Raw genomic sequence first — 26,624 nt, forward strand, 5'->3', positions numbered from 1 at the left:
CAAACCAGAAGTGACGATGGTTTAAATTAAGGCTAGCCAATTGAAAAGAGAGGATGACTTTCGAAAAGAGGGGATGACTTTCAAAAATATTGGCGAAAAAAGTGACCCCTCCCTGCAAAAAAGTGCTCAGTTGAGGGTAAAGGAATTAATGTTTTTGGACAATTTTTCGATATTTGTCATCCGAAGGGTCGAGCTTCAAAACAATACCATCCATAGCCCTTGAGCCCCTGGAGGGGCATAGGCCATCTACAACTTTTGTAGATGTTTTTATAGCGAGGACTTTTTTTTTTTTTTTTTTTAAAGGGTGAGGGTGCTGGCCCAACGCCCAACCTTCCCAGAAGGTACATACAGCGCCTAGCCTTCCCAAATGGTCACCCATCTGGTACTGGCCAGGCTCAACGTTGCTTAACTTCAATGATCTGGCGAGAACTGATGTGTCAACGTGATTCAAAATAATACTGGTCTTGTGAAAATCCGTCGCCTCTGTCGAAATTTTTAGGCAGGCATACATACATACATACATTTAAACAGACAGGAGATTTATATTATAGATAATCAAGCCCCTTTAAGAATACTTAAGGATGGGCACTGTGAATTATAAACTAAGACAGTCAAGTAGCATTTCTGCAACATTCACGATTTTCTGTCTGCACCCGAAAGGTGCATTTATCACTTATTAATTCCGTTCATTCTCATGGCAAATGTTTGGTGGCCCAGAGGTAGAGCCTTAGCAAATGTAGTCAAAGGTGGCTGGGTTCAAATCTCCCGACCAACAGAATTGTCATCCTACACTGATGACTGCATAAGCGTGAAACAATAGTGTCATTAGATATTAACAAATATTTAATTTTAATTATATATAACAAAATAATTATTTAATTTTAATTATATATAACAAAATGAAAGACGAGAATCCAATATTATATAAAACTTTATTATATCATCAGATCAACAAGAAAAAGAACCTCTTTAGGCCATGGCATTTCAAGGCTTAATGCTTCTCATCAGAAGAGGAGAAAAGGCCAGATTTATATATACACAAAAAAGCCGGCATGAAAGAACATCAGCTTAGAAAAATTTTTTTGACTCACTGGATATTTTTCATAGATTTTATTTTGCTAAACTTCTAAAGTTTCAACTACTTTTTTTGTATTTTTACTGTACTTTATATATATTTTTGTATTTCTCTATATTTTTCTCTGCGTATTTTCTTATATTTATAAAAGTGAAATTGTGTGTGTGTGTGCACATTTCCCTACCAAACTACTCTGTCAATTTTTAGCCAGCAGACACGAGATTCGACATAAAGGGTATTGAAATATGGGAAAATCTTTTTAATCCGTTTTTGGATAGAAATTTGGCTGTTAAGGGGGACAAAGTTCAAGGATTTGACTTTTTAAAACTCTACCAAACTCTTCTGCCAATTTTCGGTCTAAACACTTAAAATTTTAGATGTAGGTTACTTGGACAGGGATCAAACTTTTTTTTAATTTGATTTGAGCCCAAAACAATAAATGTTAAGGGGTCAGATTATGGTCAAAGCCTGAGGAAATCTCTTTGACTGAAACAGATGGCTGTTTGTAGCGACCATATATAACTGTTTAGCCTCAAATAATAAAAAAAATATTTTGCTCTTTTTATCGAGCACTATTTAACAACCTCGTTGTCTTCATTAGTCCCGACTTCTGAACATCTCAAACCTGTGTGTGTGTGTGTGTGTGTGTGTGTGTGTGTGTGTAACTTTCTCCTTCCCAGGTTGAGCAGAGCACTGTTGTGATTTCGCCAAAGAGAGTGGGTAATGTCTGGGAGGGTGAATTTCCTAGAAGCACGCTAGAGCAAACCTGAATCAAATAAAAGGCTCGAAACACGAAGCAAGTCGGACCCCAGCAACCTCACAGCAGTCCAGCCCAGCACTCCAGCAGCACACCCCAGTATGTGGCAGGGTTTAACCACGACTATCTCGGTTTAACCCCTTTGCTAAGATAAGTAATTAAAAAATGTGCGTATATATTGAATGATGATATAATCCTTTTCAAAAAACGAGGTTGGTGCACGACTCCCCCCCCCTTCCACATCACGCACTCCCGATATATTTTTTTAAAATCTTTCCTTCTCGCGTGACAAATCGGCCACAAACGAATGTCTCTCTTCACCAACCGGAATCACTGTTCCCCCCCCCACCGCCCCCAATTGCCGCCTTGTATGAAAATAGAAAAATTTGTTTTTCTTTTTTTATTTTTCTGCCAAAGAAATGTCTATTTCTTGTGGTAAAACGTCAAACGACGTTGGTAAATAGTGATGTGAATTGTTCGCTTTTCTCTCATTTTTTTTTTCTCTTTTCTCCTCGTCTCCCTATCTCTGCCTCCTCCCGTTTCTATATCTCTGCTACCGTCACTGTTTGGCTCCCTATATCTGCCCTTTTCTCTCTCCCCCTCCCCGTCTCTCCTTTTCTCTCTCCCCCTCCCCGTCTCTCCTTTTCTCTCTCCCCTCCCCGTCTCTCCTTTTCTCTCTCCCCTCCCCGTCTCTCCTTTTCTCTCTCCCCTCCCCGTCTCTCCTTTTCTCTCTCCCCTCCCCGTCTCTCCTTTTCTCTCTCCCCTCCCCGTCTCTCCTTTTCTCTCTCCCCCTCCCCGTCTCTCCTTTTCTCTCTCCCCCTCCCCGTCTCTCCTTTTCTCTCTCCCCCTCCCCGTCTATCCTTTTCTCGCTCCCCCTCCCCGTCTCTCCTTTTCTCGCTCCCCCTCCCCGTCTCTCCTTTTCTCGCTCCCCCTCCCCGTCTCTTCTTTTCTCCCCCCCCTCCCCGTCTCTCCTTTTCTCTCTCCCCCTCCCCGTCTCTCCTTTTCTCTCTCTCCCCGTCCCCGTCTCTCCTTTTCTTTCTCTCCTCGTCCCCGTCTCTCCTTTTCTTTCTCTCCCCCTCCGTCCGTCTCTCCTTTTCTTTCTCTCCCCCTCCGTCCGTCTCTCCTTTTCTTTCTCTCCCCCTCCGTCCGTCTCTCCTTTTCTTTCTCTCCCCCTCCGTCCGTCTCTCCTTTTCTTTCTCTCCCCCTCCGTCCGTCTCTCCTTTTCTTTCTCTCCCCCTCCGTCCGTCTCTCCTTTTCTTTCTCTCCCCTTCCGTCCGTCTCTCCTTTTCTTTCTCTCCCCTTCCGTCCGTCTCTCCTTTTCTTTCTCTCCCCCTCCGTCCGTCTCTCCTTTTCTTTCTCTCCCCCTCCGTCCGTCTCTCCTTTTCTTTCTCTCCCCCTCCGTCCGTCTCTCCTTTTCTTTCTCTCCCCCTCCGTCCGTCTCTCCTTTTCTTTCTCTCCCCCTCCGTCCGTCTCTCCTTTTCTTTCTCTCCCCCTCCGTCCGTCTCTCCTTTTCTTTCTCTCCCCCTCCGTCCGTCTCTCCTTTTCTTTCTCTCCCCCTCCGTCCGTCTCTCTTTTTCTTTCTCTCCCCCTCCGTCCGTCTCTCTTTTTCTTTCTCTCCCCCTCCGTCCGTCTCTCCTCTTTTTTCTCTCTCCCCCTGCCTCCGTCTCTCCTCTTTTTTCTCTCTCCCCCTGCCTCCGTCTCTCCTCTTTTTTCTCTCTCCCCCTGCCTCCGTCTCTCCTCTTTTTTCTCTCTCCCCCTGCCTCCGTCTCTCCTCTTTTTTCTCTCTCCCCCTGCCTCCGTCTCTCCTCTTTTTTCTCTCTCCCCCTGCCTCCGTCTCTCCTCTTTTTTTCTCTCTCCCCCTGCCTCCGTCTCTCCTCTTTTTTTCTCTCTCCCCCTGCCTCCGTCTCTCCTCTTTTTTTTTCTCTCTCCCCCTGCCTCCGTCTCTCCTCTTTTTTTCTCTCTCCCCCTGCCTCCGTCTCTCCTCTTTTTTCTCTTTCTCCCCGCACCTTCGGCTCTCCTTTTTTTTTCTTTCTCCCCGCACCTCCGTCTCTCCTCTTTTTTCTTTCTCCCCGCACGCACCTCCTCATTTTCCCTTCAGTTCCCCGTCTCCCCTTGTCTTTCTGTCTCTATCCTCGATCTCCACCTCTGTCCTCGTCTCCCTTTGTGTTCCTACTTCTGTCCTTGCTCCCCACATCTGTCTCCATTTCTCGTCATCTGTCTGCGTCTCCCCTTGTGTTCTCATCTGTCTGCGTCTCCCCTTGTGTTCTCATCTGTGTGTGTGTGTGTGTGTGTGTGTGTGTGTGTGTGTATATATATGTGTATATATATATATATATATATATATATATATATATATATATATATATATATATATATATAATCTTTCTATCTCTATCACTATCACTTTCTTCCAAAGAGAAACAGACATCTAGTCTACACTCGTGTAACGTAATACATTTCACAAAACTCACGCGCTTTTTCTTTTTCTAAAACAACCAACGACAGTTTTTACTTTCAACAGAAACCCTTTTTTACGACGCCACGCGACCGCGCATAAATTCACAATTCATTGTACATTTATTATACACATTCTTATTTACATAGTCTTTGCCACTTGTTGGCTTGACATGTATAATCCTGAAGTTTCAAACTTTATTTTATTTGTGAAAGACAAAACTTAAAAAAAAAAAAAAAAACCAATAACTAAAAACGGAAGTTAAAAGACGATTTACAAAAACGGATGTTTTTATTTTTCATAAAAAATACAGAACACAAGTTACTGACTCATAATTGAATGTTCGTCTTCAAAAAAAGAAAAACAAAAACAAAAACAGAAAAACAACAAACAAATATATGCCATAAAGAATTTTTTTTTTATCATTTCAAATCTCGTTTTCTTTAAAACTTTCATCGTTTTTTGGAATCAACAAATAAGTTATTACGTTTTTCGGCCGAAAGAAATTCTAGGATCGTTTCTCTCTCAAATCTCGCTTTTTTTTTCGATAAAAATATGAAACCTGGCAAATGCGATGCGCAACAATTCGATCTCCTTAATGGAAACAAGTATTAAAAGTTTGAGCCCCCCTCAAAAAAGTAAATAAAAACAATAACAAACAACAAAAACAAATTAAAAACAAAACAAAAAAAAACAAAGAAATAAAACAAAAATATCTTTAAAACGAGTAAAAATCAAATGTTAAAAGTTGAACCTTTCCATAGAAAAAAAGACTCAAAACAAAAAACACCCACAAAAAATTAATAATAAAAAAAAAAAAACGCACAATTTAACGACAAAAATATGATGATTAGGAATACACCTCTTGCCTCCCCACAAGGACAAAGTTAGACACAAGGACAGTTTTAATATGGGTAAAAATCCAAGTTCCGCTATAAGGAACATTCCGAATTCGGATTGAAAAAAAAAAAAAAAAAAAAAAAAAAAAAAAGACTCGGTCTAGAAGGATTTATCGTTAACAAATACTACACTATGATCCAAGAGCTGGAAGGTCGATGATTACATCATATTTTACTAAATTTGGAAATAAATAAATTAAGAAAAAAAAAAAAAAATACCATGATTTTGAAATTTAAAAATGTAAACAATATTGCGAAAAAAATTATTTTAACAAATTGAAGATTTTTGAAAAACTTCATTTCCAGTCTTTAAATTTTAAAATAACTTATTTTAAATAATAATAAATAATATGCAGTCTCTTGGGACTACGGAATACCCTCCTGTGATGTGCGAAGAGTCTTTAATGTAGCAAGAGTTGCGGAATCACTAACCGCGGCTCTCCTGAATCGGCATTGATAATGTTCAGCGAAAAGCAGAAATCTTGGACGATCGGGAGTAATGCCGGGGTAAGCAGATTAAAAAGAAACCCAGAAAAACTTCAGTTTCCCCTTTTATTAAACGTGAAAGTCCAGTCTACCCTACTATTTAATCCTCAGCCGGGGGGAGAATATATCGGTTCATATTTTTTCGTCAGAATATAAAAAATTTATTTTTATTATTTGGACAAAAATAATAGCTTTTATTGTTCACAGGTGCGCGTTGTTATTTCTGTTGATTCTTCGTTAATTGAACTTTGTAACTTTTTTTGTTGTTGCTTTTATTTATTTTAGAAAAAGAAACCAAAAATAAAACATTTGTTTTTTGTTGTGTACTTTGTTTTGCGGACATAAAAAAAGAAGGCGGAAAAACAGTTTTTTTTTTTTTTGACTTTTCAATGTTTTATAAAAACAAATTCTTCGTCGTTCGAAACTCGCGAAATCATTTCAATGTTTGGTGGAAATTCGTACAATTTTCGATCATCGAATCGATTTAAAAAGTGGATGAATGGAGGAAATGTACGACATTCCGGAATTTGGGGTAGGAACTTTTTTTTTAATATATATATACTTTTTTATTTCTGAATTTTTTTTGTTTATTGTTTTCTTGTGTGTGTGTTATCTATCTATCTATCTATCTATCTATCTATCTATCTATCTATCTATATATATATATATATATATATATATATATATATATATATATACTTTTTTTTTCATTTTTTTTTTTCGTTGTCATTTTTTGGACCCTTTCTTTCCCTTTTATTTCCCGTTTTTTTGTTTCCTTTTTATTTTTTAATTTTCTTTATCTTTTTTCTTCTTCCCTTTTCTCGGTCCTGGATATGACCTTAAACTATATCCAGTGGTGAGGCCCCAGCTTGCGGGCTTTGGGGAGTGTGGAGCCACTCTTTAATTACCATTGCTCCCAGGTCCACTCTGACCCGGAGTGGTAGTACCTGTTAGGGTTCCAACTATGGGTTAAATAGAAACCGACTTGAAAACAACAAATATATTCTATTAAAAATTTTTTTCTTCAAAGTCTTTGGATTCGGCATTAAATAACCCGAAAAGGGTTGATATGCCGTAAAACAAAAACAACCAACCAACCAATCTTCCTTTTTCTTTTTTTTTGTTCTTTTTTCGCCCTTTTACTTTTCTTGTTGTGTTTTTTTCTTGTTCTTTTTTCGTCCTTTCCTTCTTTTTCTGCACTCATCTTCCCTTTTCTTCTTCTTCCCTTTTCTTCTTCTTCTTCCCTTTTCTTCTTCTTCTTCCCTTTTCTTCTTCTTCTTCTTCCCTTTTCTTCTTCTTCTTCTTCTTCTTCTTCTTCTTCTTCTTCTTCTTCTTCTTCTTCTTCTTCTTCTTCTTCTTCCCTTTTCTTTTTTTCTCCTTCCGTCTCCTTCAATTTCTTTTCTTTTGTCAATTTTTTCTTTCTTTCTCATATCTTTATTTCTAACAATCTGGTTTTACTTAAAAAAAAAAAGGGGGGGGGGAATCAAGAATTGTTGTTTTCTATTTTCTAATATCACTTTTTAAATAGCCATTTTAAATTTGTTTTTAGACATTAGTGTATTACTCGGCGTTGTCCGGGAGTATTTAAAAGTTCAGGTCATAAAGGGTTAAAGTAGCAGCAGCCATTAAAGCACTATGCAAATTAGCAAGTGTGCTTGTGTCACAAGAAAAGGAGAGAAAAATACATCACGTGGTCAAGGAAAGAAGAAAGTTGTGCACTGGGTAAGATGGACGTGTGAATACAATGGCGAGAAAGTGCTGGGTAGCGCCAGTGTCAGATGGTGCAGAGACAGAGACTTTAAAAAAGCACGTGTGTGTGTGAAAAGACTTTGGAAAAATAATGCAATTTGTTGTTTTGGAAGAACAACAAATGCATTTCATTTGAATTTACAAGAAAAAAAAAAAGAAAAAAGAAATGACGAGTCAGATTTTTATTTCTTTGCTTTTTCATTTGTTCCTTTGCGATGGTTCTAGACAAAATGTGGGTCTGAGAGGTTTGAACTGTAACGACACAGTTGAAGAGTACCGACCCCATTACAAGTACCCGAAAATGCCGTTATGAGAAAAAGTAAGTGTTATTACTTGTCTTCTGTTCGTTGCGACAGAGACTACAACGCGCTGGGTCCCTATATGTTAAAATGTGTGTAACATTAGAGGTATAGGATATTCTCTGCATTTTCTATAAGCTCTAGCCTTAATATACCCAATCTTCTCCAGATCACTTCCGAGATTATGTTGGCTGATTTACTCCTGTCGTGTGAAGGAGCATTAGCTAATTGGCTCAGTTTCTTTCTATGAGCCTCCTAAATCCTTCTGACTTATTTTTATGTCTGTATCGAGATTTCGTCCTCCTGATAATCGCTGCTTTAGTTCTCTTTCATCCCTTCTTTTTGGCCTTTGTGTCTGCAATCTACTTCCCCAAGTTCAATAAGATGCACCTGACAGTTGGAGAGTATGTCGGCCAAAACGTTGTGAGAATAACACCCAAGGGGAGAACAATAATCAGAACTGACAACTCATCCAGTTTATTTATATATCTATAATATAAAGCTGAACGTTTGTGTGTGTGTCTGGTCACGAATAGGCTCCTATATGGTTGACTATTATAGAAAACTGATTACATATAATGATAGAAGATGTATCGAGACACAGGAATGGGTATGTTTGATCTGGCATAATGATGATTAATTAAAATTGTGGGGTCTGCGTACGTGCCTGGTCCACAAAGTATGGAAATAAAAAAATTAAGAAAAAACGTTTACAAGTGTTTTTGATATAGATGTACATAATAATACTTTGATAAGTATGTTTTAACTTAAATAGGGATGGTATAATAAAATTGTGGAGTCTGCATTCGCGCCTGGCCTCCATAAAATAAAAATAGGCACACATTTTAATAAAGACTTTTCATATCTATCTGCGTAAGTATAGTTTGATAATTATGTTTCAGTTTGAAGAAATATGGTATCATAAAATTATGAGGTGTTCGTTCGTGCCTGACCTCCATAGAATGGAAATATGTCACAAAGTTTAACAAGGTTTTTTAATATAGATCCACAGAATATTGTGATAAGTGTTTCAGTGTGAACAGGTATGGTATAATAAATTATGGGGTTTATCTATTTTATTTTTACTTTCATCATATTTTGCTTTGGTTTTGATACCCTCAAATTCGAAGCTATCTCTTTACACCACTTTCTTTTCATAACCTATCTATCATATTTTCATAAATCAGAGTCCATTTTCTGTAGGCTATTTTTGAACCCAGTCAACGACGGGTACTTTTGCTAGTACATATATATATCTATAAAAGTGAAAATGTCTGTGTGTGTCTGTGTACATTTCCCTACCAAATAACTCTGTTAATTTTCAGTCCAGAAACTCGAAATTCAACATAAGGGGTATTGAGATTTGGGAAAATCTTTTTAATCGGTTTTCAGACAGAAATTTGTCTGTCAAGGGGCAAAGTTCAACGACTTGACCATTGAAAACTCTATCAAACTACTTCGCTAATTTTGGATCTAAACACTTGAAATTTTAAATGTAGGTTACTTGGACATGGATCAAAGTTTTTCATTTGATTTGAACCCCCCCAAAAATGTTAAGGGGTCAAAATTAGAAAAAAAAAAAATTATATCTCTGCAGTTTCTACCAAATTACTCTGCCAATTTCTGGTCTAAACATTTGAAATTTTACATAAAATGTATTCACACGTAGGTCAAGTTATAAACAGTACATAGGGTCCAAACAAAGCCGGTCTGAACTGCTAGTGTATATATATATATATATATATATATATATATATAACACTACTTAATTTATTCACATAAAATTAATATACGAAAGTATAGATTTATGCGTAAACTATAAGTATTTACTTCAAAAGTGTTCAATACGTAGGTAGAGCTAGTTAGTAATTTATAAAATATATATGGCGATTAAGCTACACTGAATATTCCGCGTTTCATCCACTCTAGGACTCCTCAGGTCCTGAAGGTCCATGAAACGCGGAATATTCAGTGTAGCCTAATCACCATATATATTTTATAAATTACTATATATATATATATATATATATAATTTGAAATAAAACAATCGCTAAAGACCGTAAATGTGACATGATTTAAACATTTTTTTTTTATTGCATGTTCACCCCAAACAAGGCACAATGCCACTTCGATGTAGGGGGTCACTATCTGGGACATAATTTTGAGGGAGTTGAGCATTAAACTTCTGCATGTCAGTACAGCAGAGACCCGGAAGGGAATTCCAAAGTCTAGCAGTTCTAGGGCAGAAACTAATAGAGTAGAAGGATTTCTTGCATCTGGGAATTTCTACTGTGTAGGGGTGGAATTTTGCTGCTTGTCGGCTTTGTTGGGTATTTACGTCGAGAGGGCCACATTATAGCTTATCTTTCGGAGGGGAGGGGCTTATTGAAGTGTGGGATGATTTGAAATGTGATATGGTAAACTCTGACATCAGGAAATGTTTTGTTTGTTTTTATTCGTGAAAAAAAGATAAATTTAGCAATTTTATTATTGTTGCAAGGTGTTTGGAGATTTGATGACGTAGAATCAAATATTTTATGCATAAAAACTCGTTTCTAGCAGTGCCCCCCCCTCACCCATCGTCATCTTATTTAGTGTTTTCCTTTTGTGATTTCTTTTTTCGTATTAATTTTGTTCTTGCTCCCTCTTACTTTTTAACCCCTTCTTTCTTTCTCCAACCATGTGTTTTTCTCTTTGTCTTTCTTTCTCTTGTCCTCGCTTTCCTCCTTCCTCCCTTTTTTCTCCCTTTCCTCCTTCCTCCCTTTCCTCCTTCCTCCCTTTCCTCCTTCCTCACTTTTCTCTCCCCTTTCCTCCTTCTTCCCTTTTCTCTCCCCTTTCCTCCTTCTTCCCTTTTCTCTCCCCTTTCCTCCTTCTTCCCTTTTCTCTCCCCTTTCCTCCTTCTTCCCTTTTCTCTCCCCTTTCCTCCTTCCTCTCCCCTTTCCTCCTTCCTCTCCCCTTTCCTCCTTCCTCTCCCCTTTCCTCCTTCCTCACTTTTCTCTCCCCTTTCCTCTTTTCTCCCTTTTCTCTCCCCTTCCTCCTTTTCCTCTCCCCTTTCCTCCTTCCTCACTTTTCTCTCCCTTTTCTTTCTTCCTCCCTTTTCTCTCCCCTTCCTCCCTTTTCTCTCCCCTTCCTCCCTTTTCTCTCCCCTTCCTCCCTTTTCTCTCCCCTTCCTCCTTCCTACCTTTCCTCCTTCCTACCTTTCCTCCTTCCTCACTTTTATCTCCTCTTCCTCCTTCCTACCTTTCCTCCTTCCTCCCTTTTCTCTCCCCTTCCTACTTCCTACCTTTCCTCCTTCCTTCCTTTTCTCTCCCCTTCCTCCTTCCTACCTTTCCTCCTTCCTACCTTTCCTCCTTCCTACCTTTCCTCCTTCCTACCTTTCCTCCTTCTTCCCTTTCCTCCTTCTTTCCTCCTTCTTCCCTTTCCTCTCCCCTTCCTCCATTTTCTATCCTCCTTCTTCCCTTTTCTCTCCTCCTTCTTTCCTTTTCTCTCCTCCTTCTTTCCTTTTCTCTCCTCCTTCCCTTTTCTCTCCTCCTTCCTCCCTTTTCTCTCTCCTTTCATCCTTCCTCCCTTTTCTCTCCCCTTTCCTCCTTTCTCCCTTTCCTCCTTTCTCCCTTTTCCCCCCTTCCTTCCTCTTCCTTCCCCCTTCATCCTCCCTCCCTTTTCTCCATCTTTTCCTCCTTCCTCCAAATTGAAATGAATGGCTCTCGTTTTGGGGAAGCCCTATGTCTTGAGAGGCTTCAGGGACTGACCTTCTTTCCTGATTTGAAATGGAACACATACATCAAATCTGTCACCAAAATCGCTGGAAAAATTGTTGGATCACTCTACTGCTCCAGTAAGTATCTCATTGCCGATGCAGTCCTCTGCATGAGCCAGGTTCACCCTAAAATGGAGTACTGTTACCACATCTGGACAGGAATTGCTCAGCATACCTATCCTGCCTTGATAGAGTTCAAAACCGGCTTCAAAACCTAGTGGGTGATGCCCTTTTCTCTTTCCTGCAAACTGTTTCTCACAGAAGTGACGTCATGAGCTTGTCTCTGCTGTATCGTTATTTTCATGACAAGTGCTCGACTAAACTCTAATCAATGGTTCCCGCCTTGCCAAACTTTCACAAAAAACACTCGACTAACTACAACCACTATATATGCTTCCCCCTCTATCTGTACCTGTATCTAAACACAGATTCCATGAACAATGCTTCTTTCCCAGAACTGCCCACCTTTGGAATACTGTTCTGCTGGCCTGCTTCCCGGTTGAATCCAAGTTCTTGTTGAGCCGTCCCCATAAATAATCAAATTCTACCCAATTTACACCATTAACGATTACTACACTATCATCTTACATTCATTAACCCTTATCCTCGAGAGGCTTTCGGGCCTTGATAAGTAAAAAAAAAAAAAATCATCTCCAAAATTCAGAAACATTAAACTTATAAATTATCCCCAGTAGGCTATAAAACATCCCTATAGTGCAAAACACTCCTCCCTTAACTGCCGCAGCCAATTATCCATTCATATTCGGACACTTGTCCGTTTTTAAGCTATCACAATTTATTAGTCTAAAGTGGTTTCGCCAGAAATGTGGATTTTCCCATGTATAAGCATCTGTTCGACCTAAAATTAGAAATGATATTCTTTTTTAGGTGTTGACCTAAATTAAAGCATTTAGTAGGAACTGAATTGACGAACCATACTCAGCAAGGCTGTGTTTTGAATTGTTTATATCTGAGGAGTCATGACAACTGTTTTCTTTTGAGACTGCACCCATTTATTTATTTATTTTTTTAAAAACTTTACACACAAAAAAATTATTTTATTTTTGTTAAATTTTACCCTTTGCCTCCAGACTGTCAATATCTCATAACTGCTGATCAAAAATTTAAGACCGCTTAAAAATCTTTAAAAAGAAACTTTTTTTTTTTTTTTTTTGAAGGATAGATTTTAAACTCTTCCGACTTAAAGTTACTAATATTACAATCTAAAAGGTTATGGAAACAAAAAGGTACATTTTCAAAAATTTTGTTTAAAAATTTTTCGTTTTTATTAAATTAGGCTTTTTACACATGATCAAAATTATAAGACCAAGGGTATAAATTGTTAGATTTATGGTAATTCTAATGTTTTTAGTTCAGTTAGAGATTAGCAATCACTGTGTAAAGGTGTTACCATGCCTAAAGCAAGAAAACTAACCGAAGTTGAGCACTCTCGGATTCTTAGATTCCTAAGCAAGGTTTGTCACAGCGAGCGATAGCAGCTAAGGTAAATTGCAGTAAAACTGTTATTTGCAACTTTTTAAAGAATACTGAGAATTATGGAAAAGCAAAATCCTTTGGTAGGCCTCCCAAAATTTCTTCTGCATTGAGTAGGAAAATCAGACGGGTTGTTGTGAATGACAGAGGACTTTCTTTTAGTCAAATTAAGGCGGTTACAGATGCTGATTGCAGTCCAATAACCATCAGACAGCACTTACAACAAAAAGGCATGGTAAATAAAAAGCGTCAACAAATTCCTCGATTGCTTCCACATCACAAAGTGAACTGCTTAAGATTTGGTCATGAATACCAAACCTGGGACGTTGAAAAGTGGAAAAAAGTCCTGTTTTCTGGTGATAAAAAATTCAATTTAGATGGTCATGATGGTTTCCAGCGATATTGGCATCACAAAAACATGTCCCTTGAAATTTTTTCAACACATAGTGGTGGAGGGTCCGTAATGGTATGGGGTGCCTTTTTTTACAAAGGGATGATAGAGCACCAGGTGGTGCAGGATCGTCAGACAGCAGCTGGTTATGTTAGCATGCTACAAAAAGCATCATTGATGATAGAGGGTCATCGTTTGTGTGGGGACGGATGGTTATTCCAACAGGATAATGCTACAATCCACACTACAAGAGGGACCTTGAGCTTTCTACAGAAAAAATCGAGTCCATCTCTTGGGACATCTTGATTGCTTACCAGACTTGAACCCAATTGAAAATGTTTGGGGATGGATGACAAGATAGGTTTATCGAAATGTCAAACAATATTCAACAAAAAATGAACTTCATGAAGCCATCTTCAGAAACTGAAGCAGGATTCCCCACACCTTAATGGAAACCCTTATTTCTAGCATGCCCCAAAGAATTTTTGAAGTCATCAAAAGCAGTGGAGGTAGAACTCATTAAGTTTGATTGTTGAATGTTTTCATACACTTTTCGTACAATTTAATAGAATTTTTGTCTCTGGTCTTATAATTTGGATCAATTTTAATAAAAATGTAAATTTTAAAAATAAATCTTTGGAATGTAGCTTTGCTTCCATAACCTTTTAGATTGTAGTATTGGTAACCTTAAGTCGGAAGAGTTTAAAATCTATCCTTAAAAAAAAGTCTTTTTTTAAAGATTTTTGAGTGTTCTTAAATTTTTGATCAGCAGTGTATTAACTAGGTAGCAGCCCAGCATTGCCCAGTTATACAATACGCTTAAACATGATATTTTAATTTATTCAGATTGCATATGTATTATTATAAAATCAATTCTCTATATTTTATAAGGAATAATATGCCCAATGGACTAATTTACAAAAAAAAAGTACAAAAAATAATGATAATGTCGTTCATCAAATTCCGTCTGTGTTTGTTTACAATATAATGTCAGCTGATATTTGGGTTTGGCGATGAATGCCTTGGAAAAGTCATTTCTGATTAATGTCTAGTTTTTAAATATGCAAACAAAGAAATGATTTGCGCCGATGTTAATGCCTGAGCTATGGAGACATGATTGCTTCAAGGCTAAAAATTAAAATGTTAACAAATAGCTGATAGGTTATGCATGCAAATTTGTAATGCACTCGTTCGACCTTCATCTGGCAAATTTCAATTTTTTAATTTTCACACTTTTGTACCGAAAACCAAGTATAAAGTTTCACATGTGTTTCATGTCCGTAGACCAAAAACTGGCAGAAGAGTTTGGTAGGCAATTTTTTTAAACAAATATATCGATACTTAGATAAATATATATAGAAAGAGCTTTGTATTTGCTGAGCTTTTTACGCAAATATTATGCAAGTATAAATCATGTAAAATACCTGCATGAATATAATTACACGTAATAATTAACTAACGATGATCATCCCATAAGAAAAAAAAAAAAAAAATAAAATAATATGGAATTAATTAAAATGAATGTTTGAAAGAGTATGCAAATTAGCTAGATCTTTTGCAGATGTATGCAATTCCACGATCATATATAACAAAGTTGTATTTTTTTTTTTTTTAAAATAAATAGAAAAAAAGGGTTTTTAATATGACGGTCAATACACAAAAGAAAAATTTATAGGGAGTATGTGTATGCATGTATATTTATTTATTATCCCGTTTTTAAAAGATGAAATTGCCCGATCATTGAAGACAAGATGCAAGAAAGCAAGTTTTATAATTACATGCACTAAAATATTATATTTATCATTACATACACTAAAATATATTTATAATTACATACACTAAAATATTTTATTTATAATTACATACACTAAAATATTATATTTATAATTACATACACTAAAATATTATATTTATAATTACATACACTAAAATATTATATTTATAATTACATACACTAAAATATTATATTTATAATTACATACACTAAAATATTATATTTATAATTACATACACTAAAATATTATATTTATAATTACATACACTAAAATATTATATTTATAATTACATACACTAAAATATTATATTTATAATTACATGCGCTAAAATATTATATTTATAATTACATGCGCTAAAATATTATATTTATAATTACATACACTAAAATATTATATTTATAATTACATACACTAAAATATTATATTTATAATTACATACACTAAAATATTATATTTATAATTACATACACTAAAATATTATATTTATAATTACATACACTAAAATATTATATTTAAATTACATACACTAAAATATTATATTTAAATTACATACACTAAAATATTATATTTATAATTACATACACTAAAATATTATATTTATAATTACATACACTAAAATATTATATTTATAATTACATGCGCTAAAATATTATATTTATAATTACATGCGCTAAAATATTATATTTATAATTACATACACTAAAATATTATATTTATAATTACATGCGCTAAAATATTATATTTATAATTACATACACTAAAATATTATATTTATAATTACATACACTAAAATATTATATTTATAATTACATACACTAAAATATTATATTTATAATTACATACGCTAAAATATTATATTTATAATTACATACACTAAAATATTATATTTATAATTACATACGCTAAAATATTACTAAAAGAATTTTTACATCAAAGGTAAAATATATTCCTCAAACAGTTTTTTTGTCTCCCTTTATGAAGATTAGAATCAGAATTAATATACTAATTAATACAAAACCTTATGTCTAGAATCCTTTTTCTAATTTTGATTAAAAATCTATTAAATAATTTTGATTCTAAAAAAAATGTCCAAAATTTAACCTTAAGCTTAAGAGGTCATAATTTGAAATTGAAATTCAGGGAATCTTGCTTAACTGGTGTTTAATGCCTCGGGTCCAAATTTAATGCAGCTCTGAAATATTTAAATTTTCTGAATGAGTGGTTGTACCCAAATCAGATACACCTGAAATTTCACAAAAGGTTATACCTCCTTTGAGTAAAATTAACGTAAACTAAATATAGCCCACATTTAGATCCTTTACCTCGAACAGATACTTCCAAATCTATAATAAACTTAGCTAACTTTATACAAGGTGCCTTCAATAAGTTTCCAGACTTTATTGTTTGACAGGCACTTTTATTGATGATAGATACATGAAATTCTAGTCTCCTTTGAAGTAATCTCCTCCGACTGCAATGAACTTGTTGTACCATTCCAATAACTTCTGGAAGGCTCCATGAAAGTGTCAATGACCCTCATCACAACTGCTTTCATCTCTTCAATTGTTTCATAACGACAGCCTCTAAGGTTTTCCTTGATCTTAGGGAATAACCAAAAGTCACAGGGAGCAAGGTCTGGACTATAGGGAGGGTGAGGAACTGTCTTGATGTCCATCTTGGTCAAATAGTCTGTGACCAGGATGGAGTGATGGACAGTTCTTTGCAAATAATTGTATGTACAGTTCCCACACTGACATCAAAATGTGCACTTATTGTCTCTATAGACACACGACGGTCCTTATCCACGAAATTCTTTATTTGGCCAATCAATTCTGGTATTCTGACTTCCTTACTCCTCCGATACCTCTCATCATTCCTCACAGACTCCTTGCATTTCTTGAATCTCTTGAAAGAGACCCCCACAATCAGCTGGGCTCCAAACAGATCGGCCAAATGTTAAGCCCCCTTAAGGGTCCAACAGTGAACTAAATAGTAATAAGGGTGGAAAGAAAAGAAAATACTAAAGAAATTTGAGAGACCCACACCGACAGAAAGTCAGTCATCCATGCCGAAATTCTTGAAGGGACACGCTTTCGTGCACAATATTTTTTATTTCTGTACTATTGTACTATGTTACAAGAGGAGTCTCAGAGTTATTCTAATTTTTATTCCGCCTAAATGGATCAGAAGGGATTGCAAATTGTTATGATGATTACACTTATGCATTCATGAATTGAAAAATGTTATGTTTTGCAGATACTGACAATGCGAGACTAAGAAAGCAACCCCTGTCATGGATGTGAGTCTGAAGCAGACACGTCATTAAATTTCTGACAAGTGTTTTGAGAATGGTGGTGACTATGTAGAAAAATACATTTTAAAACACAAAAGGTCACTTGTTTTAATGTTATCACTCCTGTCTTTGTAGCTCTTCTATGTTAGTTAAAAAAAAAAAAAAAATTGAGGCTTTAATTTTTGAACGACTTTCATATTTGTTTGTGATTTTTACTAAATATAGACCTGCATGTTAGATAAGTTTTTTTTTTCCCCAAAAAATTAGCATAAATTTTATCCTGAGTTTACCATAAAAAAATTATTCAGATGTGGTTTTGTTCCAAGCGTTAACGTCGAATACTCATGAGACCATCATGTATTATGGTTAACTAGCAGGACCTGTGGAAATTTTACAGCAGACTCTTTTATATGTAATATATTCATGTTGGCATTCTGTAGATGTTCAGCATAGATGCCCTGATATAGTAGCTCTTTTGTTAAAACTGAAAAAGTATTTATTTAAGCTAGAAGGGACGCCCAGCATAGCCTGGTCGTAAAATATGCTTAAATATGATATTCTAATTGATGCAGTTTTCGTATATTATAGATTCTTATATATTATAAAGTTGTGATTTAAAAAATAAAAAAACAATATATCCATATGACTTGGGTGCATCAACTTGAACCGAAACCAAAACTTATGGAAGAAAAAAAAACAAAAATCTAATTTATGAAAGGATATAGGTCTGTCTGTCTGTCTCCATATTTTCAAACTCTATCTCCTCCCAAATTAAAAGTTGCAGAGCGGCTGTAGGGCCTCAAATGATTGCGTTTTTTACAGACCGTTCTTTTATGGGTCGGTAAGATGGTTAAATAATTTTTAAGTGGTCAAAATTGAAAAAATCGTTATACATTTTGGACATTCATCGTAGTTTATTTTAATTTTTAATTAGTTCATATGCATGTCATGTTACAGTGGTAACGTCACCAGCTCAGAATGCTACAGTTTTGGTTTCGATTCTAGCTGATGGCTCCCAAATACTTTTCTTTTTTTTTTTTTCACTTTAATAATATATATGAAGTCTGGACAAATTAAAATATCATATTTAAGCATATTTTTTACCCAGGCACTCCCTCCTACTGTGTGTGTGTGTGTATATTTTCATTTTTTTTATTTTTTTATTATTGGAGTTACATATGGTCGCTATGGCATCGATGGGTTCAGGGTCGCCTGAGGAAGTCTCGTTGACTGAAACAGATGGCTGTTTGTAGCGACCATATGTAACTGTTTACCCTCAAATAATAATAAAAAAATATTTTGCTCTTTTTAGTGAGCACTATCTAACAACCTTGTTGTTTTTTATTAGTCCTGACTTTTGAGCATCTCAAACCTATATATATATATATATATATATATATATATATATATATATATATATATATATATATATAATCTTGAGTTCCTTCAGCTATAACCAAAATTTATGAAAAATTGTTGGTAAAATTATTTATAAAAAACATAGATGACTTGAGTGCTATAAGCAAAACCAAAACTCCTGAAGAATTCTGGGTAAAATTATTTCTTACAAGAAATGGAAGGTCATAACAATTAAACGACAGTCACTCAGGAGAAAAAAGATGTAAGCGTGACACACAAAATAACGTGCGCTATCATATATTATATATTGATGAGAAGAGTGTTTCCTTAAGAGGGGGGAAAAAAAAAGTGCGCAAAACATAACCGCAATTAATCTTACAATATGGCAAGAATATTTGACGTTAAGGCTTGGAACAAAAACAGTGTTTATGGTGAACTCGATGTGAAATTTATGCTAATTTTTTAAATAAAAAAAACAAGTGAAGCATGCATGGTTCCCCGTGAGTGCACAGTGAACAAGGCATAAAAAAAATGACTAAGTTCAGCATCCGCCCCTCCCATTTAGCCCCAAAAAGTCCCCAGGGGACGTCAAATCCTGCTGAAAATGAACAAACAGTGCAGTTTTAGGCTTTAAATTTAGTAAATTTGAGTTCTGCATCATGCAAAAAAAGAAATTACTAAGTCCATCATTTGCCCCCCCTCCTTCTCGCCAATTTAGCCCAAAAAGTCCCCAAGGCCTTAACATTTGAGTTCAGCACCATGCAAAACTATTAAATAGACATACACAGAAAATTTTGGACAAATATGGTAAAATAGTCCCCAAAATGGAGTTTTTTTAATTTTTTATTAGTACTAAAATAATCCCTGGGGCACACCCAAGAGTTATCACGAAGTATAGACAAGCAAAATTATATAGAAATCAGTTAGTTACAACTTTTCAGAAAGTTTTATAAAAATCCAAGGCATCAGTTTTTTTTTTAATAAACACAAAAGTGTCAATTTTAGTAGTTTTAACCCGAAAGGCGCACCTAGAGGGGGGGGGGGCAACGGGAGTTTTCCCAGAAAATCCGTTCTGTTACTATTTTACATATATCATGTTTAATGTTTGTGCAAAATTTAAAAAAATTTCAAGGTGTAGTTATTGAGAAAAGTACGGATGGATGAACGGACAAGGGTGAATTTACAGGTCCACCCTCCTTTTGTCGGGCGACCAAAAAAAATGTTATTTAACTCAGTCTTATACTTAGTAGAGACCCTAAACATAAATATGAGGGTTATTCCCAAAGTAAAGCCTCCTATTTTTTTTACTTAAAGTTGAAGAGCTACAAGACAGGAGTAGTACCTTTAAAATGAGCGACCTTTTGTGCTCTGATTTATTTTTCTACATAGTTACCACCACAGTCAATGCACTTTTGCCAGAAATTCAATGATGTATCTCTGCTTCTGACACACCTTCATGACAGGGATTGATGCTTTAGAGTTCAATACTTAGTTGAAATTTCAAGCATAAATAGGTCCTGGATATAACCTTAAACTATACCCGTTGGTGAGGCCTCAGCTTACGGGCTTTGGGGAGTGTGGCACCATCCTTTAATTGTCATTGCTCCCAGGTCCACTGTGACCCCGGAGTGGTAGTATTTGTTAGGGTCCCAACTATGGGTTAAATAGAAACAGACTTGAAAACACATTCTATTAAATATCAGTTTTGGCAAATAGCAAACAGAATCCTGAACAGAAGCGTGTGCTCTATCCCAACTATCATCAATGGACCTGAGGTAATCTCGTCAGCATCAGACAAAGCCAAACTCTTGGCCAAGAACTTTGCAGCTAATTTCCACTATTTGCGACCAAGGCCGCCAACCCCCAATATTTCCTCCTGTATCAGAAAACACGCTATGTGATATACAAATATCTGTACATGATGTTGCCAAGCTAATCAAAAACCTTGATTCCAGTAAAGCAACCGGTCCTGACAATATTCCAATTATAGTACTCAAAAAACTTCAACCAGAACTAGCGCCCATACTTACCAAACCCTTTAAACGTTGTCTTAAGGAGAATTGCTTCCCAAGACCCTGGAAAAACTCATCAGTATGCCCTATATTTAAGAATTCAGGTGATCGTTCATCCCCCTCTCAGTACAGGCCAATAAGTCTCCTGTGTGTCATGAGTAAGTTGCTGGAATCTGTGTTAAATAGAGAAGTAATCAACCATCTCGGCAAAAATAACCTTCTTAGTGACGCACAATATGGTTTCTGTTCTGCTAGATCTACAGCAGATGTCCTTACAGTTATATCATAGCATTAGCGAATCTCTCGACAGGCAACCTTTCTAGGGCAATTGCTCTTGATATATCAAAGGCCTTTGATAGGGTATGACATAAAGGTTTACTTCACAAGATCTCCAGCTATGGTATTGCTGGAAATATTTTCTCAATTATTAAATCATTTCTCTCTGATAGGTTCATAAGAGTAGTAGTTGATGGGCAAAAATCAGAAGCTCACAGTATTAATGCTGGAGTCCCTCAGGAGTCCATTCTGGGCCCAACTCTTTTCCTGATCTACATTAATGATCTTCCAAATCACATCCTTACATCATTCGTAGACATTTTGCTGATGACACTACCATCTATGGTAGCACATCTAAGACAGTAAACGACCTAGTTCTCTCCGATTCTCTCTCCTCTGATATTGATCACATTGTATAATGGGGAAAGGAGTGGCTGGTTACTTTTAATGCATCTAAAACCAAGCTTCTGTCTTTACATCATCAATGTTCTGATCCCCATCTGGCATCAGTTAAAATGAATGGCTCTCGTCTTGGTGAGGCCTCAAGTTTTGACAAGCTTTTGGGCTTGACCATTACTCCTGATCTTAAATAGAATACATACATCAAATCTGTTGTCAAGGCTGCTGGAAAAATGGCTGGATCCTTCTATCGATCCAGTAGATATCTCACTGCTGATGCAATTCTCTATCTATATAAGAGCCAGGTACATCCTAGGATGGAATACTGTTGCCACATCTGGGCAGGAGCTGTTAGAAAGGACTTGTCCTGCCTTGATAGAGTTCAAAATAGATTTGTGGCCTCGTGGGAGATGTCCTTTTCTCTTCGCTCCAACCTCTATCTCACAGAAGAGATGTTGCGAGTTTGTCTCTGCTTTATCGTTATTTTCATGGAAAGTGTTTGTCTGAGCTTCAATCTATGGTCCCCCCTCGCCAAACTTTCAGAAGAAACACTTGTCTAGCTAAAAACACTATCAATAATTCCCCCCACTTTTTATCTGTGCCTAAACCTAAACGTAGATTCCATGAACAAAGCTTCTTTCTTAGAACTGCACGCCTGTGGAATTGTCTTCCGTTTTCCTGCTTTCCAGCTGTCTATAATATGGTTGTTTTCAAGTCCAATGTAAACAAGTTTCTGATGAGCTGTTACACTTAAGTTAACAAATTTACCGAACTTCCATTACTATTGATTTCTATATTATCGTTTTGACTACTGTACACTCTTTAATCCTTATCCTTGAGTGGTCTCTCGGCCTTGATAAGTGGTGATGCCTATGTAAAAAAAAAAAAAAAAAAAAATTTTCTTCAAAATCACTGGATTTGGCATTAAATAACCAGAAAAGGGTTGATATACCGTAAAACAAAAACAACCAACAAACATAAATATTATTTATGTAACAATACGTATGCATATGACCCCCACCCTTTTTTTTTTTAAATGGGATCGTCAAATCAATGAAGAAGTAATGAAAAATATAATAAAAAAAAATTCAACAAATGATCCTATCGTTGATGTTGTGTATCATTCGTTCATTTCAGATGATTGTTGTTGGCAGTGGTTTCCTCGATATCTTTCTAGTTAGAGTTCTGACTTGAAGATGACCATGCTGCAGTTGTTAGGAAAGCAGCCGCTTATTTTGATCCACAGATGGGATGTTTTAGGAAAGAAACTTTGCTCATGGAAGTTTCGTTTTTTTTAATTTTTATTTTATTTTATTTTTTATTTGTAAAGAAAGTAAATTTATTGCTATGGTTGTAGCTAGATGGGTTCTTGCTACAAATGTTTCATATGGGAGTATCAAGGATTGGAGCTCAGTCAAGCATCTACTGTAAACGTAACGAGAGAGAGAGGCTAGCAACATCTCTGCAGTGTGAAAGAGACTGCAAGGACGAGAAGAGATTGTGGAGTCTATTTTGTACACTTGTCCAGACAGGAAAGATTGCTCTGAAATATGACAACAGTACTCCATTTCATGGTATGCAGGTAGAAAAAAGCGCCAGGGGGTGAAGTATAAACGTCCTTCAATAAGTTTTCAGACTCTTTCTGTATGGACACTTTTATTGATAGTACACTCATGAAACTCTAGTCCCCTTCGAAGTAATCTCCTCCGGCTGCAATACACTTGTCGTACTGTTCCAACAACTTCTGCCTGTGCAAAAAAAGACAAAACAGTCTGGGAACTTATTGAAGGCACCTCCTACCTTCTGGCACAGTACAACGATCCAACCATTTTTCTAGCAACCATAGCAACAGATTTGATCCCACTCTTTGTGTGTAAACGTAGATTCTATGAACAAAGCTTCTTAGAACTGCACACTTGTGGAACTTTGTTCCATTTGTCTGCTTTCCAGCTGACTCCAATATGGTCGTCTTCAAGTCCAATGTAAACAAGTTCTTCATGAGTCGTTCCCCTTAAGTAATCCAATTTACCAAATTTCCACTACTAACAATCACTATGACATTGTCTACTTGACCACTGTACACTTATTAACCCTTATCCTCGAGTGGCCTCTAGGCTTTGATAAGTGGTGGTGACTCTGTTTCAGTCAGCCAGGTACAAGTAACTGAATTATTGGAATTACCTTAGTCTGGACCTTGAAACCATTAAAATTTGACAGGTCAGATTTAAGTCTTCAAAGTTATTGAAATTTCTTAGGTTGGAGCCTTGGTGCTAAAGAAATTGAAATAATTTGTTATCCATTTTGTCACTGTTGTCTCTTCATCTAAAAAAATGTAAAAGAATACAATTTTATTTTTACACTCATTTAAAACGGACATAACTTTTATTTAACAAAAAGTAAAACGGTACTCATGTTGTTTGTGCCGCCTACCAAAAACATATTTTGTAATTTCAGCATTTCAGTTGCATCATCAGAATTATAAAACTTTCCTTTTTTGAATGCGCCATTTTGAATGTGACACAGAAAATTTCGACAAAAGACAATGACATTCGTACCGACATATTGTGTTGTTTTTTTATTTTATTATAAATATTAAAAAAAAAAAACTTTTTTGTTTTAACCGATATTGTTAATGTTCGTTCATTTTCCTTTCTTTTTTTTTTTTTTTTTTTATTTTTTTTTTAATTATATGCACTTTCCAAAGATAGTTTCTGGTAGACATTACATCGCTCAACTCCAACTACTAAAAAAAAAAAAAAAAATTATATGTAACCCATATATATTTGTCTGTTCGTTCCACTTTTTTTTTTTTTTTTACATGGTGGTCACCACTTATCAAGGCCCGGAAGCCACTCAGGGATAAGGGTTATTGCAAGTATAGTACGTTAGTGTGGAGATTTGATGAAGTGTTTACTTAAGGGGGCGGTTCATTAGGAATTTGTTAACGTTGGACTTGAACACATCCAAGTTGTAATCAGGTGGGAAGCAGGCAGACGGAACAGAGTTCCACAGGCGTGCAGATCTAAGAAAGAAGCTTTGTTCATGGAATCCGCGTTTTGATTTAGGCACAGATAAAGAGTGGGGGAAATTTTTGACAGTGGATTGAGCTAGACTGGTGTTTTTCGTGAAAGATTGGCGAGGGGGGACCAGAGATTGGAGTTCAGACGAGCACCTGCCATGGAAATAACGATAAAACAAGGATAGTCTCGCAACGTCTCTTCTGTGGGAGAGAGGTTGCAGGGTAGAGAAAAGGGCATCCCCCACTAAGCCACGAAGTCTATTTTGTACTCTGTCAAGGCAGAATAGGCTGTTTTTAGCAGCTCCTGCCCAGATATGGCAGCAGTATTCCATCCTTGGACGTACTTGGCTTTTATATAGATAGAGAATTGCATCAGTAGTGAGATATCTTCTGGAGCGGTAGAAGTATCCCACCATCTTTCCAGCGACCTTGGCAACAGACTTGATGTACGTGTTCCATTTCAGATCAGGAGTAAAGGACAAACCCAGAAGCTTGTCAAAACACGGGGCTTCTCCTAGACGAGAGCCATCCATTTCAATTGATGACAGATGGGGATCAGAGCGTTGATGATGTAAAGATAGGAGTTTGGTTTTAGATGCATTAAAGGTAACCAGCCACGACTTCCCCCACTGAACCACGCGCTCGAGATCAGAGGAGAGAGAATCAAAGAGAACTTTGTCATTTACAGCCTTTGATGTGTTGCCGTAGATGGTCATGTCGTCAGCAAAGATGTCAACGAATGACAAAGTTCTCTCTTTGATGTGTTGCCGGCTACTGAGCCGATCCATATATGGAAATAAGTTGTGCATCTTGACACTCATGTTGCAGCCTAGATTTCTGATAGCAGTCACCATGTAGTTTATGTTTTGCTTAATTTCAGGTCTTATTATTATTATTATTATTATTATTATTATTGTTATTGTTATTGTTATTATTATTATTATTATTACTATTACTATTATTATTATTATTATTATTGCCAGAAAAGTTCTTCACTTTATTCCTTGAGGTTCGAACTCTGTATCTCTGATGAGCTGCCGGACCTGACGATTGTCAAAGATGCCAGCTTTCAACTTCTCCATAGTCAATCCAGGAAAAAGCTAGCACCAGTAAGTGAAGCAGTCACCATCTTTGTCCACAGCTTTGGGGAACTGCTTGATTCAGCCGAGTTTGATGTGCAGCGGTGGGAAGAGCATTCTTTCTCTGTCCACCAGAGGACTGTTAATGATGTTCTTTCCTTTTGCAGGGCAATAATTCTAGCCCTGCTTTGTGTAGTACTGAGCACGGTGCTGCATCAAATTTTGGGAGATTTTGAGGTTTTATGACTTTAAACTGATCCATTTTCAACATAACCAATCAGAACTGTCGGACTTGAATACTTATCATTAAAATAATCATTTTCAATCAAAACAATTATTCGACGTGGCATTTTAACTCCATCAACTTCTAAAATGCTCGACACCTGCATACATGTGAACAAAAAAAAAAACAAAAAAAACGTGGCCACCATAGCTCAAAAACTTGACCTGGTTGAGCAAAATGAATGTGATTTTTGGATTCAGTGCATCAGATTCGTCCTAAATCAGCCGACCCCCCCCCCAAAAAAAATGCTGACAGCAAATTTGTTGTTGACCAGTTTTATATAATGAGCAAATGTTTGTATATACAGTTAAAACTTGAAAAATACACAACAAACACTCAGTTTTTTTTTCTAGTTAACCCTCAGGTTGATGTAGAATCCAATTAGCTATGATACTATTATTTGAATGTGAACTTGATATCAATGCTCTTGGACTGATGAAGAGCTTGTATATGAATAAAGTTGATATTGTCTCAGAAATGATCGTACACAATTTTAAGTTGTTATAAATTCTTTGAACATATATATGTAAATGATCTTGCATTAATTTCATTTACTTCCCATTCTAAGTTCGCTCTAGTAGATATAACTGTTCTTCTATTGAGCTGCAGCATTTTGAATGACTGGTTGTAATTCTTATACTTTCCCCCCATTATAAAGATTAATTGTGTAGGTATCTGTCCATTGCTTTTCTTGTGTTCGGACTTCAGCTTATATAAATAATAATGATGCGTATCTTTACTCTTCTTCTTCCTATTTTTTTTATATT

The 26,624-nt window shown here is 36.1% G+C and overlaps 1 protein-coding gene across 3 annotated transcripts in view; it reads left to right on the plus strand.

The window, feature by feature from the left end:
- LOC145266631 (arf-GAP with Rho-GAP domain, ANK repeat and PH domain-containing protein 2-like) overlaps nucleotides 1-26,624 on the plus strand; it is a 277,212-nt gene that overhangs the window by 92,301 nt on the left and 158,287 nt on the right. Inside the window, exon 1 of one of the 3 annotated variants that reach the window (XM_080122553.1) lies at nucleotides 5,863-6,204. The exons of the other annotated variants lie outside the window; for them this stretch is intronic. Coding sequence (XP_079978679.1) covers nucleotides 6,114-6,204 — 91 coding nt within the window. The 5' untranslated portion in view covers nucleotides 5,863-6,113. Of the gene's footprint in view, nucleotides 1-5,862; nucleotides 6,205-26,624 lie in introns of those variants that run through there. 3 annotated transcript variants of the gene reach the window in all.

The sequence above is a fragment of the Euprymna scolopes genome, chromosome 41, assembly GCF_053919585.1.
Source record: "Euprymna scolopes isolate OS-2025 chromosome 41, ASM5391958v1, whole genome shotgun sequence".
Classification (NCBI taxonomy): Eukaryota; Metazoa; Mollusca; class Cephalopoda; order Sepiida; family Sepiolidae; genus Euprymna; species Euprymna scolopes.